The sequence below is a fragment of the Anoplophora glabripennis genome, unplaced genomic scaffold, assembly GCF_000390285.2.
Source record: "Anoplophora glabripennis isolate ALB-LARVAE unplaced genomic scaffold, Agla_2.0 scaffold1250, whole genome shotgun sequence".
NCBI lineage: Eukaryota > Metazoa > Arthropoda > Insecta > Coleoptera > Cerambycidae > Anoplophora > Anoplophora glabripennis.
The window spans coordinates 20,071-38,460 of NW_019417440.1; the positions used below are offsets into that span (position 1 = coordinate 20,071).

The 18,390-nt window shown below is 32.0% G+C and overlaps 1 protein-coding gene across 1 annotated transcript in view; it reads left to right on the plus strand.

The window, feature by feature from the left end:
• The window catches only part of LOC108914022 (phospholipase A1), a gene marked incomplete at its 5' end in the record, with an annotated part of 35,209 nt that overhangs the window by 10,312 nt on the left and 6,507 nt on the right, over positions 1–18,390 (plus strand). Inside the window, one exon of the mRNA XM_018719713.1 lies at positions 12,396–12,641. Within this exon, the coding sequence (XP_018575229.1) occupies positions 12,396–12,641 (246 nt within the window). The remainder of the gene's footprint in view (positions 1–12,395; positions 12,642–18,390) is intronic.

An 18,390-nucleotide genomic window follows, 5' to 3' on the forward strand; every position in this document is an offset into this window, starting at 1 on the left:
CAATAGAGAATCAGTGTTTTTGTGACAAAAATACTAGTAGCAAACGGACTGTGCCATCATATAAAAAACAGTCTGTAGATATATGCTTATATATTTCCTACTTCAATTTATCATTATTTAATTTTTTATAAACATTTTTATGCAAAAAACGCATTTATTTAGTTTTTTGTTTATAAAACGTAAACTAATGAAGCAATCTGAATACTATAAAGAGACAATGTGTAGAGAATCGAAATACGAATAAAACGAGAGGTCGATAATTAGGAACTAAAAGAAGAAAACGCGAAATAATCGGAAAACTCTTTTAATTCATTAGGTATTCCGCCATTTTTTAAGTTGTAGAGCGTACCCTGTACACAAAAGTAATGAATTATATGTACTTTAAGTGTGCATAAAGCAGGCGCTGTTGGACCATTAGTTTTGTAACTATTCCAATTTTAATTTTTTGGTGCACTATTATGCAAAATTTCTGGGTGCGTTGGAGGTGGTCCGATTTAAATTTTTCAGCCGGATTTTAAAAGTAGAAGTATAATGCTACATAACGTATATTCTAATTTTCCGTTAAAATGATGCGAAATAGGTGAAAATTTCCTCCAAACATCCTCAAAAACGGCCGAGCGCGCGTACACGGTCGAGTAGTGGGGGAAGATCGGGAGATGAGGGGCAGTGGATATACAGGGTGAGTCATTAATAATGGTACACAGCTTAATGGCATGTAACAAGTATACCTTTTTTTATTTAGAATTAAATGTAGTTCAATAATTTCTAATTTAAAAATTCAAAATTGTAAAATACAAAAAGTTGGATATATTTTTACGTTGATAGGGCACTATAACTACCACCCCTAGGCGTGACCCCATATTGCATATTCGTATTTGCCACCTCAAAAAACGTAAATCTACAAATTTTCAAAATAATTGGTATATACATACTTAAAATATAGCAAAAAATCGAAAATAATTTTTCAACTATAACACCTTGTAGAATGAAGAGGAAGCAACAATTGACTAAGGCATGTTTGGCTCAATCGCTATATTGTGGTGTTAACAATCTGACATTAAGCTGTGTACCATTATTAATTACTCACCCTGTATAGGTATACAATTTATCATATTGTCAATTCAGAGGATATCTCTCATAATATTCAGACATCCTCAGACTGTCTTAAGGATAGCATAGTCCATACTATATGATCCTGGAACATATGGTGGGATATCCGGAGGATATCCTGATTCATGGGCGTAACTAGGATTTTTGCTTTGGGGTGGGCCAAGCAAGCTCTATGGAGGCCCCTAAAAAAATCGCAATTCAAAACCTAAACACTTTTTCTTTTGTTTTAAAAAAAGGTTACTCCAGTAATAATGTAATATGGAATCTTACGCTACACCCATGTCCTGATTTGTAACAAAAGACACATCGAACGTCCTATGACTAAACATAGCCAAAACCGTGCATCCCTGGGGTATAAGGATTGTGGTATTTGGTTTATTATTAAATGGTTAAATTGTTCCAATAAATCTCGAAAATATTTTTCCTATTTAAATAATTACTTAATTCTGGGAAGCTAGTATTAGGGAAATGATGAAAAAATATTATTAAATTTCCACTTTTATATGCCACATATTTTCATTCTAACTGAATTTTGGAAAATAATTGTTGATATATACTTAATATAATACACAGGGTGTAACTTTAATTGGGGTCAGTCTTTAGGGTTAATAGTACGTGTTCCTACGAATCTGAAATTATTATTATTTTTTAATCAAATAAATTTGATGATTAAAGTTTTAATTAGTTTTTTTAAACTGCATTTTAATTCGTGTGCATGATAAACCGGGGCATCCGGAATTTGCCAGTATGTAGTTTTTAAATCAACCTACACTGTGGGAAGTGACTGAAAAATAATTTAGTAAAACAGACTGCTTTTATATAACTTAGCGATTTGTCATTTTAAAGTCACCATATTTTTTTTAATATTATTGTGGTGGGAGCACCGAACATTAAAAAACAAAAAATTTTAAATGGTTTGTTAAATATTAACTAATATTGGTACGGAGATACGTTACTAATTGTAAATAATATATTCTATAGCGAAACTAATGAAAAATAATTTAATGAAATCTGTTTGCTTTAATATGACAACGACATACTATTTTAAAGCCACCGTATTTTTTTAGTGTTAGTGTGGTCGAAGCACCGAACATTAGATTTTTTTTAATTAAAAATTTTCACGATTTGTAGACTAATTGTAAATAAAACTAATTTATGTTTTAAAATAACGGTTTTTGCTGTTTTAAAAAACAAACAAAAAATAAATAAATATAAGTACTAATCTGATAGATTTGATATATTTTTCACTTATGTACTAGTTTTTAAATTATTTAANTCCATAGTGCATCCATCTTGTTGAAATATTAGTTTTCTTCTGAACTCTAAATAATAAATAATGTGAGATCTGCTAATACCTATCTATGTTTTCTGGCCTTTTCCTGAGTGACATCTTTGGATTGTCTTGTACCAAGTCCATAAATACAACAGTAGCAGCATCGTTATCATTGTTTTCCCCTACGAGTGACAGTTACATTTGGATACTTTTAGTTAAAAATTTATATTGCATATCGATATAAACCGATTCCATAACATTTCACAAGATAAATTCGTTGCCCCAGGGATAGCATTATTAATAAAAATTATTCGCTGAGCAGTTAACAAAAATAAATATGTTCATTTTTGGGCGCCCTGTATGTTTTATTACATATTTGATTACTGCCCATGGCTCCCCAAGAAAAGCAAAACTTTTTGTCAAAAATAACTTTTTCTCGAAAAGTCAACAATAAAAAAGTTTACAAGAGTGCCGTACCCCAATCCGGGGACACACTGTATAAGGTTATACATAACACAAAGGAACACCCATATACGAACACCCTCTCATAAATCGATAAAGCCAAAAACTAAAATACCTAAATATGTAACAGACGAAACAGTGACGATGTATTTTATTTACGGTGAGGCAGGCGGAAATGATTCATGTTTGAAAATTATGAATTTGAACAACAAAAAAAAGGTACATATTTATTCTGAAAAAATATCTATCATTTGAAGTACTTACTGTTTTTACTTATTTACCTGATTGATAAGTTCAACAGTCAAATAGAAAGAGCGGCCACAGGTATATTACTGAACAAAAAAGAAATGGTCCATGTTTGAAAATTATGAACTTGAATGGCAAAAAAATGGTATAGGCCGATCAAAATCGACACAAAAAATCGCTAAATTCGCAAAACATGATGTATCTCTGATTTTTTAGTATGTTGTTTGGACCCATTAGGGCTATGTATAGCCAAGTTTGTAACTCTCAAAAAGTTGTGGAAAAATTTTTACATACCAAAAACCGCGAAATTTTTGGACTTGTTTCAGATTCTGTTCTATATCTCCTAATCCGTGCATTTTTCGTCTGTACGTTTTTTAAGAGCATCAAATTTGTGACAGATTAAGCCCAACCGGAGCTCCGTAGGTCAATTGGTTACCGAATTACGGGACTTTGAAAATAGGCCAGTTTTTCCAAAAATTAAAAATTTTTTTAATTATATACCTTTTTGGACCGAAATTGCGTCGAAACCATTGATCCTACGAGTAGAACTTGTAGAATATAATTTGTAGGCAATTTCATTACCTTTAAATTAAGCGTAGAGCGGGTCTGTAAGCCTCGTAGTTCTCTTAAAATCGCAAAAAAAAAACATATAAGGTAAAATCACATTTTTCCAGAAATGTTCCACGACCTTTCCTATCTTTTCTTTTTTGGTTTGGTAATGAAAAAGAAGGCATGGAATCATTTAAAAAAATGGTGAAATTTATTTTAATATAAACATAAGTAATCAAAAGTACAGTAACTTAATCAATCAATCAGTCAATCAAATAGACACGTAGTCAAATTCGTCACCTTGTTTTTGATGGCCCTGGGCCGTCACTTTTTTGATAAGAGCATCCTGAGGATGGCGCCCAAAAGAGCACTAAACTTGCAGAGCGATCACGACGGTATTCTGCAGCACCAGCGGAAATTGTGTTTGACGCATCGACCATCATCACAGTCCCCCAAGAGAAGATGCTCTCGAATGACAAAAACACGGTTCGTCTCACTGAGCTTCTCTGTTCTGCTTTTGCTCTTGAGGGGATTGAGACAAAAATATCCAAAGAAGACCGCGATGTCGTCGTGACTGCTCTGCAAAAATGTACCTCCAATGACCACGTCATCATCTTTGGAGAGGATGTGGATTTGCTCGTGCTGCTCTGGGGTCTAGAATCCACTAAAACAAACGTTTACTTCCAGAAGAGTGGCAGAGGTGAGGCGAGTTGCACCCAATTCTCCGCCACGCCACGCCAAGTGGAGCTACCACCTGGATTTGAACTTTTCATCCACGCATTTACTGGGTGCGACACCACCTCTGCCCTCTTCTGGCAAGGGAAGATGAAAATGTGGGGCCACTTCAGACAAAATCAAGCCCTAGTGGAGCAAGCAAGAGTTTTCCTCTAGACAGATGCCACACGCCAACAATTCGCAGCAGCCGGTGACAACTGCCTAGTTGCCCTATATGGAGGAGACGAAACGAAAGACACCCTCAACGATGTACGCTTCCGTACTTTTGTGAAGACAGCAGCCAACGCCAAAGAGAATCTGGCCCGTTTGCCCCCAACCACAGAGGCTGCGTCGTATCACCACTACTGCACATGCCACCAGGTGCAAAAGTGGTTTGGGGTGGAGAAAGAGGCCACCAACTGGAGTTGGGAATTGACCTCGGCTGGGCTCATCTCCATTACTAGTCGGCAAGCTCCTGCCCCCGCAGAGCTCCTAAAACTCCTCTCTTGCAAATGCAAGAAGGGGTGCAGAGGTGGCTGCATTTGCCTCAAGGCAGGGCTCAGATGTTCTGTGATGTGTGGTACCTGCTCTGGGGAAACGTGCCAGAACGCTGCCCTTATCATCATTGAAGGGGACGACGATGACGATCCACTGGAGTACCTACCTACCACCAATAGCGGAAGACATACCTACTGAAGAGAGAAACGAAAGTAAAGGCCCAGAGCCATCAAAACAAGGCGACGAATTTGACTACGTGTCTAATTTGATTGACTGATTGATTGATTAAGTTACTGTACTTTTGATTACTTATGTTTATATTAAAATACATTTCACCGTTTTTTTAAATGATTTCATGCCTTCTTTATCATTACCAAACCAAAAAACAAAAGATAGGAAAAGTTATGGAACATTTCTGGAGAAATGTGATTTTACCTTATATGGGTTTTTGCGATTTTGAGAGAACTACGAGTCTTACAGACCCCACTCTTAAGTTAAAGGTAATGAAATTGCCTACAAATTATATTCTACAAGTTTTAATCGTAGGATCAATGGTTTCGACGAAATTTCGGTCCAAAAAGGTCTAAGGCAAGGGTCGGCAACTGGCGGACCGCGGTCCAGGTCCGGACCGCGGAAGGTAAAATACTGGACCGCCAAAAATGTTTTGAAAGTATAAATTACTCAAATAAATTATTTAAAAAATGTTTTTTTTACGTTTGAGTGTCAACCTTATCATTTTTTCTAGTATTTTACGATTGTGTGAGTGTTTTGAGTTCTTAATGGTTAGTAAGCAGATTAAATTTGAGTTTAAATGAGAATTTGTAAGAAATATGAATTTTTTTCTGGACCTCGTTAAAAATTTTTAAAAGTATCCGGACCGCACCTAAAATTACTTGCCGACCCTTGGTCTAAGGTCTTCAATTTTTGGAAAAACTTCCCTATTTTCAAAGTACCGTAATTCGGTAACCAATTGACCTTCAGAGCTCCGGTGGGGCTTAATTTATCACAAATTTGATGCTCTTAAAAAACGCATAGAATAGCTTTCGACGAAAAATGCATGGATTAGGAGATATAGAGCAGAATCTGAAACATGTTCAAGAATTTCGCGGTTTTTGGTGTGTAAAAATCTTTCCACAACTTTTTGAGAGTTGCAAACTTGGGTATGCATAGCCCTAATGGGTCCAAACAACATACTAAAAAATCAGAGATACATATTGATTTTGAAGGAATGATCGATCATTTGAAGTACTTACCGTTTTTGCATATTTACCTAACTCATAATTTTAACAGTCATTCAGCTGTACCTATTCTGTATCTTATAGGTTAAAATTAACCATCCCGTTAAAATATTAATTTTAACCCTACCGCTAAAAATAATATCTCCAACTGATATTCTGTATGTTTTTTAACGACCCAGTTAAAATAATTTTATTAGCCGTAAGTTAATTTTTCACTGTTAGTGAAGTTAGCAGTAAGGTAAAAGCATAGAAATATTTATATTTTTCTATGGGTAAAAGACGTCGATTTGTGATAATATAACCTTGATTGGTGGATTATTACAAATAAAGTAGCAGTTAAGTTATGGAGGATTAAAAAAAGAAATTGTGGTGGTTGCAAATAAAGCTTGAAATAATTTAATTTGTAGGGCCATTATAACATTTATAAATAATAGAGATCAATTATACCATTTGTCAAGCCAGGTTAAATTTTAACAGCATCTATTTTGGTCCCGCTAAATTTTAACATATTTGGTTAAAATAAACCCATTAAAATTTTTACAGAATACAGTATCGACGTTAAAATTTAACCAAAAGCGTTACAGAATAGTCCCGATTGTCATTCATTTCATTTCATAGAGAACAAAAGAGGGAAAAAGAAGTGAATAGAAACGTATAATTTAAAATAATTACCGTAAAAAATGCTTCATTGCATATTCTTCATTGGAGAATAATTTGCCATAATTAATTGCAGTAGATACTGACATGTACGGAATTTAAAATTTAATGACAGTAGCCTACTACGAATAAATTACACACAAGCTCAGAATAGCGGTTCATACCGTATTTTGCAACGTTTAAAAAATTCTCCAAAACTTAAGAGCGATGCAAAATTTTTCTAAGAAACAAAAAAGTTTCTGAATAAACAAAGGTACCTACCTATCTTAAAATATTATTTCGCTAATATCTAAAACAATAAAAAGTTTGTAAAAAAAACATAGAAGGGGTGGTTCACCCCCTTATAGCAAACTAGGAAATTGGAAATTATTCCAGTAAAATATAAATTATAATAATGCCAAATTTCGTTTGCTTATATTTTGAGAAAAATTGAAAAAACTAGTTTACACCGTCCCTCTTTAATGGACTGTAACTTTTTGGAGAGGCTCCAATTAAAAAATATTATATGGAAGACTTCCCTTAAAATTTTCTAAGGAATGCAAGCCTGAATTTTTGTAAACAGTTATGCAACACCCTATATACTATCATGACATAATATAATTATTAAAAACCGTAGTCTAGAAATAATTTTTGTGGGTAGTAAGAGGTTAAAGTTACGAAAAAGCAATTAAAGTGCCTAAGTGTGATTATCATTTTGCAAGTTTAATGTTACAATTGTAACGGTCAGGCTGCTCGCTACACTTATTACTACATTTTAACTTCTTTTATTAATAACATAGACAAATTTCTATTGCACCTTCAATGTCACAATCGATTATTTACTGTTAAAAGTACCCAATTTAATAATGTAGTAATACTAACCTGCGATGGGTGCAATCGGTACACCAAATTAATGTAGCATATAGCATGAAGAAAATAGTGACGTGTTTGATATCTTTACATCACTACTTTCATCGTGTCATAGTAGGCCAATCAATAGAGGTTTTGTTTGTGACAAAAATACTAGTAGCAAATGAACTGTGCCATCATATAAAAAACAGTCTGTAGATATATGCTTATATATTTCCTACTTCAATTTATCATTATTTAATTTTTTATAAACATTTTTATGCAAAAAACGCATTTATTTAGTTTTTTGTTTATAAAACGTAAACTAATGAAGCAATCTGAATACTATAAAGAGACAATGTGTAGAGAATCGAAATACGAATAAAACGAGAGGTCGATAATTAGGAACTAAAAGAAGAAAACGCGAAATAATCGGAAAACTCTTTTAATTCATTAGGTATTCCGCCATTTTTTAAGTTGTAGAGCGTACCCTGTACACAAAAGTAATGAATTATATGTACTTTAAGTGTGCATAAAGCAGGCGCTGTTGGACCATTAGTTTTGTAACTATTCCAATTTTAATTTTTTGGTGCACTATTATGCAAAATTTCTGGGTGCGTTGGAGGTGGTCCGATTTAAATTTTTCAGCCGGATTTTAAAAGTAGAAGTATAATGCTACATAACGTATATTCTAATTTTCCGTTAAAATGATGCGAAATAGGTGAAAATTTCCTCCAAACATCCTCAAAAACGGCCGAGCGCGCGTACACGGTCGAGTAGTGGGGGAAGATCGGGAGATGAGGGGCAGTGGATATACAGGGTGAGTCATTAATAATGGTACACAGCTTAATGGCATGTAACAAGTATACCTTTTTTTATTTAGAATTAAATGTAGTTCAATAATTTCTAATTTAAAAATTCAAAATTGTAAAATACAAAAAGTTGGATATATTTTTACGTTGATAGGGCACTATAACTACCACCCCTAGGCGTGACCCCATATTGCATATTCGTATTTGCCACCTCAAAAAACGTAAATCTACAAATTTTCAAAATAATTGGTATATACATACTTAAAATATAGCAAAAAATCGAAAATAATTTTTCAACTATAACACCTTGTAGAATGAAGAGGAAGCAACAATTGACTAAGGCATGTTTGGCTCAATCGCTATATTGTGGTGTTAACAATCTGACATTAAGCTGTGTACCATTATTAATTACTCACCCTGTATAGGTATACAATTTATCATATTGTCAATTCAGAGGATATCTCTCATAATATTCAGACATCCTCAGACTGTCTTAAGGATAGCATAGTCCATACTATATGATCCTGCAACATATGGTGGGATATCCGGAGGATATCCTGATTCATGGGCGTAACTAGGATTTTTGTTTTGGGGTGGGTCAAGCTCTATGGAGGCCCCTAAAAAATCGCAATTCAAAACCTAAACACTCCAGTAATAATGTAATATGGAATCTTACGCTACACCCATGTCCTGATTTGTAACAAAAGACACGTCGGACGTCCTATGACTAAACATAGCCAAAACCGTGCATCCCTGGGGTATAAGGATTGTGGTATTTGGTTTATTATTAAATGGTTAAATTGTTCCAATAAATCTCGAAAATATTTTTCCTATTTAAATAATTAGTTAATTCTGGGAAGCAAGTATTAGGGAAATGATGAAAAAAAATTATTAAATTTCCACTTTTATATGCCACATATTTTCATTCTAACTGAATTTTGGAAAATAATTGTTGATATATACTTAATATAATACACAGGGTGTAACTTTAATTGGGGTCAGCCTTTAGGGTTAATAGTACGTGTTCCTACGAATCTGAAATTATTATTATTTTTTAATCAAATAAATTTGATGATTAAAGTTTTAATTAGTTTTTTTAAACTGCATTTTAATTCGTGTGCATGATAAACCGGGGCATCCGGAATTTGCCAGTATGTAGTTTTTAAATCAACCTACACTGTGGGAAGTGACTGAAAAATAATTTAGTAAAACAGACTGCTTTTATATAACTTAGCGATTTGTCATTTTAAAGTCACCATATTTTTTTAATATTATTGTGGTGGGAGCACCGAACATTAAAAAACAAAAAATTTTAAATGGTTTGTTAAATATTAACTAATATTGGTACGGAGATACGTTACTAATTGTAAATAATATATTCTATAGCGAAACTAATGAAAAATAATTTAATGAAATCTGTTTGCTTTAATATGACAACGACATACTATTTTAAAGCCACCGTATTTTTTTAGTGTTAGTGTGGTCGAAGCACCGAACATTAGATTTTTTTTAATTAAAAATTTTCACGATTTGTAGACTAATTGTAAATAAAACTAATTTATGTTTTAAAATAACGGTTTTTGCTGTTTTAAAAAACAAACAAAAAATAAATAAATATAAGTACTAATCTGATAGATTTGATATATTTTTCACTTATGTACTAGTTTTTAAATTATTAAAAAAAAAATAAAACATATTTTTTTAAGGAATAAGAGGTTTAATTATTGGCCAAAAACGTTTTATTCTCGTTAATTTCAACGCTTTGTAGGTGTTATGGACCAGGTGATTAATGCGGGCGTTATTAATAATGTGCGAGCATTATGAATAATGTCTAGCTCTANGCGGGCATTATTAATAATGTGCGAGCATTATGAATAATGTCTAGCTCTATCGGGCTAAGTGATTAATTACTATCTAAACTTCATTATTTATCACATTGCACGGTCATTATTATATTGCTACGTGACAATTGGGCAGTTTGATAATAATGCTAAATTTGACACGGTGCGGGGAGGGAAGCACGCGTGACACGCTTTGACCAATCAGCGTGCGGCGGACTTCAAACGCTATTGTTTTTGTTTAGTTTAAATAACTCTGTTACTTACTACATATTGTATAATTATTATTTTCAATTTTATGTTCTATTTTACTTATATTTTCATTTGACTTTTATTAAGTTTAAAGTGCTGAAAACTATTAGATGCTAATTATGCCAAATAATGAGTCTGATTGTTTAAACTTTAGTTTATTTTATGTTTTATAATAATATGTCAAAACTTCTATAAAATAAAGATATGTTGTGAAATGTTTGTTTTAAATTTTATATGTTTTGTGTTACCTATATTTTTAATATGACTTTCCTTAAGTTTTAAATGCAGAAACTAGTGGATTCTTAATGTAGAAGTCCTTGCTAATTAATTCAAATAATTAGTCTGATTATTTAAATTGTTTAACATTTAGTTTATTTTAGGTTAAATGACAATAATAATTAAAAAAATAGTAATTAAATATGTTTGTATTACTCTGCCCAAAAGGTGACGGACAATATGTATAATGCCCGGTAATTATTTGAATAATTATTATCAAATTGCACACTCATATTGGGCATTTTACATAATGACCGGGCTTTATGTATAATGCCCGATTTACCACTTGGTCCATAACATAGGTACCTCATAAACGGTGGCTTTCTGCTCCTATATTCATAGAGTAAATTTTTGTTGTTTAGTACTTTCCCGAAGTTTGTCTATTAAAATCTGGACCACCCTGTATACGTATTTCTATTAAAACTTCCATAGATAAAGTAATAAAAAAGTTCTGACTAATTTTTATCCATCAAGGGCGAAGTTAAGTACGGATTCGTTTTTCGTGTCACAGAAAATCTAAAATTTTCAAAGTAATTTATTGAGAACTTTCTAAAAATTTAAAATATCGCATTATTTTGTTGTCTGAATTCTGCCCTTACTCTATGTCCCATTCATTTCGGAATACGCTGTATAATATACATATTAAGAAAAAATTGTAATATTATTACTTAACTTTATTAGATATTTATCCCATAACTTATCTAGGACGCAGCTCTTATTGGGAATTTAATTGTCTAATAACTGCACTGATGCAATAGTCAAAATTCAGTAGAGTGCATTTTGGAAAGTTGCCCACTCCTTTCTGATGTTAAAATATGTACTATTTGAAATACTTTTTAAAATCTCGATTTCATTCAAATTGTTAAAATTGTTTCAGAGGCATAAATCCATAAATGTTCAATTTAAACATTTAACAGAAATTTTCCCACAGACGATAGAACATATTTTTTATAAACATCCTACATTGTACAGGGTGTCACCTAACGAATGTTACATATCATGAATATAATCTAGAACCAAATGGTGTCGATTTAACCAAACTTGCTTAGACGAAAAATGTCGCATAAAAAAGTTATAGGGTGTTAAAGTTTCTTTTTTTATTTCTTGTTTTCTCCTTAACTCAGAACCCAGTTAACCGATGTGAGCAAAATTTGCTGTTGCTTAGTTTCTCTTGATGAAGCGATATTTTTCGTTTAAGTAACATTCGTTAGGTGACACCCTGTATAGACTGTTTTACCGTTGAGTGATGAGTTCATCACTCAACGGTTTTACTTAATCAGTAAAATATGAATGTGAATGAGAACATTTTTGAATTATTGTACCCTCTGTCGACCCATGTATTTTACTAGTTTTAATTTAAATTCATCAAAGTACAATTTGTGCTTTGAAGTACATTTTTTGTACAAATGTACAAATGTACACATGCACGTGAACCTTTAAAAATATGTGCAATGGTCAAGGCGGAAAATTTTTCTTAAAACGGAGAACCGCTTGTGACTCACTATGGAGGATATACTTCATTTCATTTAAAAAGTTATAAACCTAAAAACGACACATCATTTTAACTCAAAATGGAAAATTGAGCATTGACTTCACGTTTTAAATAAATTATGTAAAATAAATGTGCACATTTTTGTTTTAGCTTATCTAACGAGAACCGATTATAACATATTTACCGTAGATTGGAAAATCTTAACACAATTTCCATGCTACCTATCGGCATTATCTAATACTAGGCTTGTGGCTCAGTGTACGGCTAAATTATATGCATTTATAATGGATCAAGGAGGCGATGCAACAGATACAACATGTGTTGGTCATTCTTTAGGGGCCCATATATGTGGAATGATGAGTAACCATTTACATATCAAACAACATAAAATTGTAGGTAAGCAGTAATTTTAAAATATAAACTTTATCTGAATCTACCGATTCATGGTATGACTTGATTTTCAATCTAATTGTCTTAACTTGTCTTGAAATCAAGTCAACAGTTATAAACGAGTATGTATATTTTTTGTTGTTTTGAGATGTTCTATCATCAGGTAAAGTTTGACACGAGCAATTCAGGACTCTCTATATTTTAGTGCGAGATATTTGATTTTTTTTAATTGTATCTATATGAATTTAAGAAATTTTGGTCTGATTTATAAAGGTAATTGTATAAAAAGCTAAACCCTGAATATTTTAATTCTAATATTTTTATATTAAGGTGAAGAAATAAAGCATTTTTTGCAAATAAATAAATTACATGGATTCATTAACAGCATAACAAATACAAATTCACAGATGTCATCTTTCTTCTTTACTACTTTACTAAAACACATGTGACTTCTAATAAAATCTTATTGTGTTTTGTAACGCATAGCTCCAGAAGTCCAGAACACTGCATTTTTAGAGAGAAAGATGCTAGTTTTGGCATTGTAACTAGATTCAGGGAAACACCTTCGTGTTATAATATTGGTCTTAAAGATTTTAGTAAAACAAATAATGTCATACTGTTAAATAAGTATTAAAAAAACAAAAAATAAAAATTTGAACACAAGATTGAAAATTTACGTATATAATGCCAAATCACTGTGGTCTTGACCGGACCGTTTTTAATTTTCCTGATTTTTTGGTATTATTTAGTTCCCATTTAGAGTAGATGGCTTTCATGAAATGTTTTCAAATTCTTATGTCAACTCCTCAAGAAATTATGAGCATTTGAATATTTTGGGTACACCTGTAACTTGGCAAAAACTAAAGATATCAAACTTTTTTTAATTTTATTCGTTTTGAGATGTAAGTAGTTTTATTAAAAATATATATAAAAATACATAGGTAATACATTTTTAGTTTTTTGATTTTTTCTTGAAAAAATGAAGAAAATGAAAAATAAAATTTATGAAATCTTTAGTTTTGCCAAGTATTTGAACAGGTATTTGAACATTTTTACTCCAAAATATTCACATGCTCACCTTCTTGAGGGTTTAAAATAAAAACATTGTAAAATTCATAAAGGCTATCTCTAAATGGAAATAACACCAAAAAATCAGGAAAATTAAAAATAGTCCGGTCACGACCTCAGTGATTGAATGACGGAATCAACCATAAATGAACCATAAACATTTTTCTTTGATATTATGTCAATGTCAGAAACAATAGGTATTATATTTCTCAAATTTTTTTAGTTATTTCTTTATTAATCTGAAACAAATGATACTGATACGAAATTTTAGCACTATTTTCATGTTCATGACAGTGTAACTCTATTTGTGATAGATTTTTTTACGACTTTGATTACAAATTCTAATAAAGCGAATGAAGAAAACTTTCAGATTTAAATTTAACGAAGTTGCAAATAAAACCAGAACTAATAATTTTCAATGAAAAAAAAGTGTAGTTTGTATAAAAAATTGGTACGTTTATATTTGCAATATGATAGCGGAAACCAAGGCTAAATTTGAAAATGTGTTATTTTCGCTCTATAACAATGTCAAACCACGTCAAACTATATTTACATATTCTTTTACATTTAATTGATGGTTATTTGCTATTTTAAATATCAACCCTGTTCAAATTCAGTTATTTCTTTTTTATGTTAACCCGTTATTAAAATTATGTTTAAAAACTGTAATTTCTACTATAAAACGAATACAGGGTGTCCCGAAATTCATGCAACAAAATTTGGTCACAGATTCTTAAGACAAATTTAGTGGACCCGTATTTTTTATTTTTGCCAAGTGGCCCCTTCTTTCGGAGTTACAGCCCCCTGAAGTCCGCCCCTAAGAATAATCTTTTTTTTATATCTCAGAACCCTGTTGTACGAGAATCACTAAATTTGGTACACAGGGGTTTTATGACATGTGGAATCTGATGGTGCTATGTTTTTTGGCGGGGAACCCCCTTAAGTCAATTTTTCGTGGGCCCCCTTGTCTTTGGAGCCAAAAAAATTTGGTCGCATATGTAAATTTCCTAAAAATTATCAGTCCACTAGAAAGCCATTAAATTTAGAAACTTTTTGTTTCTTTGTACTTTTTTCGTAAAACGCATCGTTTTCGAGAAAAATGTCAAAATGTGATCGAATGCATATCTTGATTCGCCATTTTCCTCAAAAACATTGCATTTTATGAAACAAATATCAAGAGGCAAAAAGTTTCTAAATTCAATGGCTTCCTAGCTAACTACTAATTGAAAAAAAAAAATCAAATTTGCGACAAAATTTTTTTTGGTTCCAAAGACAAGGAGGCCCACGAAAAAGCGTCTTAAGGGGGTTTCGCGCCAAAAAGCGTAGCACTATGAGATTCCACATGTCATAAAATCCCTGTGTACCAAATTTAGTGATTCTCGTACAACATGGTTTTGAGAAATAAAAAGACTTCTTAGGGGCAGATTTCAGGGGGCTGTAACTCCGAAAGAGGGGGCCAGTTGGGAAAAACAAAAAATACGGGTCCCCTAAATTTGTCTTAAGAATCTATGACCAAATTTTGTTGCATGAATTTCGAGACACCCTGTAGAAAGTGTAAATCATTATTATGCGATTAATTCCAAATGTTTAAAAATTGTATAATTTATAATTTTTCTCGTAAATATGTTGTTTTAACAAAGTACTCAAATATTAAAAAAGAATCATACCGTTTTTTACCGTCCAAAACATTTTAAGCTTACATTTCAGAAACGGTACATTTTCAGTTTTTTATATATTATTATTTTTGCCTGAAATATATCCCCTTAAAGTTTGTGCTCTTCCTCGCGGAACAGGCTTATTATATGGCAAAGAAAGCACATGATTTCTGGTTTAGTTTCAACAAGAGGTGACTGGAATGCTACGTACGACAACAACAGAGTGGAAGATTGTTTACAGATAGGTCAAAGACCGAGCTATTTAGTGAAATGAGAAAAATTCTCATTTTAACATGGTATTTAGTGATTATGCCTTCTATTTTTCTAGCGCGATATTGATAAAGAGCAATAATAATACAATTGCTTATATAAAAGTAGGCGGATCAATATACTGATAGACAGTCAGGCGTCCCTAAAGGCATTGATAAATCGAAGGTTACGTTAAATTGGCATTAAAACGTCTGGAAGAACTGAAAGTTCTAGCAGACTCTCATATGTGAACTTTGCCTTAGATACTAGTATATTCACGAGTTGGGAAAAACTGACGAATAAACCAGAAAGGCTTGATCAGCTAACTACCACAATAAAAGAAAAATGTCAAACTTCTTTACCTCAAGGAAAATATAAATTTCCAGGAAATAGCATGAAATAGTGATGGTATTTGAAAAATATTAATAGGGCGTAGTTTTGAAGTACAGTTAAAAAAATATATCATTGTATAATAATAATTGTTACCAAGAACAAAACATTAAAGAAAGCCGTGATTAGCTGTGTTGTTCGTTAGATGTAAATTATTTATTCACTTATTTTGTTATACGACTCGACAGTTTAAATACAATTTAGGGAGCAGGGAATATTTTTGAAACACTGGAAATTACTATTTAAACACTAACCAGTTGTAACTTGTAAGTACTCAAATAATAATATTCCATTTCCTTTAGCTCCTTTAGCTCAATCTTTTACAACTTATCCTTCAAAATGTGTACATATTTGGTAGTTATACTTCAACTAGTTTAGAATGTATTAACAAAAAACATTGTCAATGGGTCACTTTTGAGCTATATCGATAAAGAGTTGGAATTAACCCCAAGTTCATTTGATACTTTTATGTTAATTTTAACAAAGGAGCACCCTGTAGAAGTTTACCAATTGAATTAAGGAACACTCTGTATATGTCAAATATCAGTTCGATTTATTGAAAAATGTAAATGAGTAAGTGGAGGTTATTTCAACTGCTACTAAACAAAACTCAAATGGAAATGATACTAGTAATTTAATAATTGTTTCAATGGAGAAAGGATACCAGCGAGTTTAAATCATGGATACTAAATCCACACGATTATCTGTGAAACAATGTCGAATTTTGTTAATGCCAGAATATAAAACATTTTACTAAGAAATATTATTACATAAATGGTAAATAAAAACAAATTTATTTTCTTGTTTAAAAAATATATACTTTATTATTAACTGTCATATTTATTTTCTATTTTAAAGGTGTTAAACTAATTCAAATAAATTTAAAAATTTTCCAAAAAATCCACTCAACTGAGGTTCAAAACTCTTGCTAAAGATCTAGGTATATAAGTTATGTATATCTAATATCATAGACAAGATTACGACGTAGAAAACAACTACTCCATGGATTACATGCTCAAAGTAGCATTGAATTATACAGGGTGTCGCGCTTAAATATGATACAAGCCTGTAACTTCTTTTGACCGATTTCAAAAATTTTTATTTGGGAATGTAGGGTAAAAAAACTTTATCTAACTGTGATACTGCTGTTTTTATTAATGCAGTTCACGGCCAACTAGGACGTGTTTTATTGACATCAAAACAGTTGATTGGTTTTAGCGATTTTTTTTTCCAAAAAACAGATTACGTGTTCTCATTCAGCATCCCTTAAAACGTCTTACCACCAAGTTTCATCAAATACATCTTGAGGCGAGCACTCCATGATGTCGCGAAATGTAATACAAGCCTGTAACTTTTTTATTTTTTGGCCAAATTCAAAAATTTTTATTCTGGAACGTAGGGTAAAAAAACTCTATCTACCTGTGATACTCCTGTGTTTTACTAATGCAATACTCGGCCAACTAGTGCTCGTCTGAAGATGTATCGAATTTGATGAAACTTGGTGACATTTTAAGGGATGCTGAATGAGAACACGTAATCTGTTTTTTGGAAAAAAAGTCGCTAATACCAATTAGCTGTTTTGACGTAAAAAAAATGCGTCCTAGTTGAAAAACAGCAGCATTACAGTTAGACAGTTCTTTTAAGTTTAAAAAAAAAATTTTAATTCGCTCAAAAAATAAAGAAGCTACAGGCGTGTCACATTTAAGCGGCACGACACCCTGTACCTACAGTAATATCTAGTAAACAGCTAGTAATTAATAACACAGGCCGATAAAGTTTTAAACCAGAAACCAACCAGTAGTTTTTCAAAGGTTTTGGCAGACTGAATCCGAATCCGACTTTAGAATTGCTTTATCATGTCAAGTTTTCGAGATATCTTAACCCAAAAATGTCAAAAACGTTATATTACCAGGTAATTTTCTCTTTAAAACTCGTTAGGTCATCGGAAAGTACTCTTCCCCTTCAAAATTCGTTATAAATCGTTCAATCTTTTTTCCCCTTCGATAAGTGGTCTGGTCAAAGTGATGATTAGCTTGGCGAATTCGTCGATATTCGGAAATCGAATAGCATCAGGTGGAGACCCCAAAAAAAGAGAAAAATCAAATTCACACTTTTAGAAGAAAATCTGTATATAAATATTTGTCTCTTAATGCATTGGTTTAAATAAAAAAAATCATAAAGGTTTCAAATTACGATTAGGACAATCAATAGAGCATTAAATCAGTGATTTTGTTACAAAAATAGTAATAGCAAACGGACTGTGCCATAATGTAAAAGACAGTCTGTAGATATGTACATGTTTCCTACTAAAAACGCATTTTTTAGTTGTTTGTTTATAAAACGTAAACTAACGAAGCAATCTGAATGCTATAAAGAGACAATTTGTAGATAAT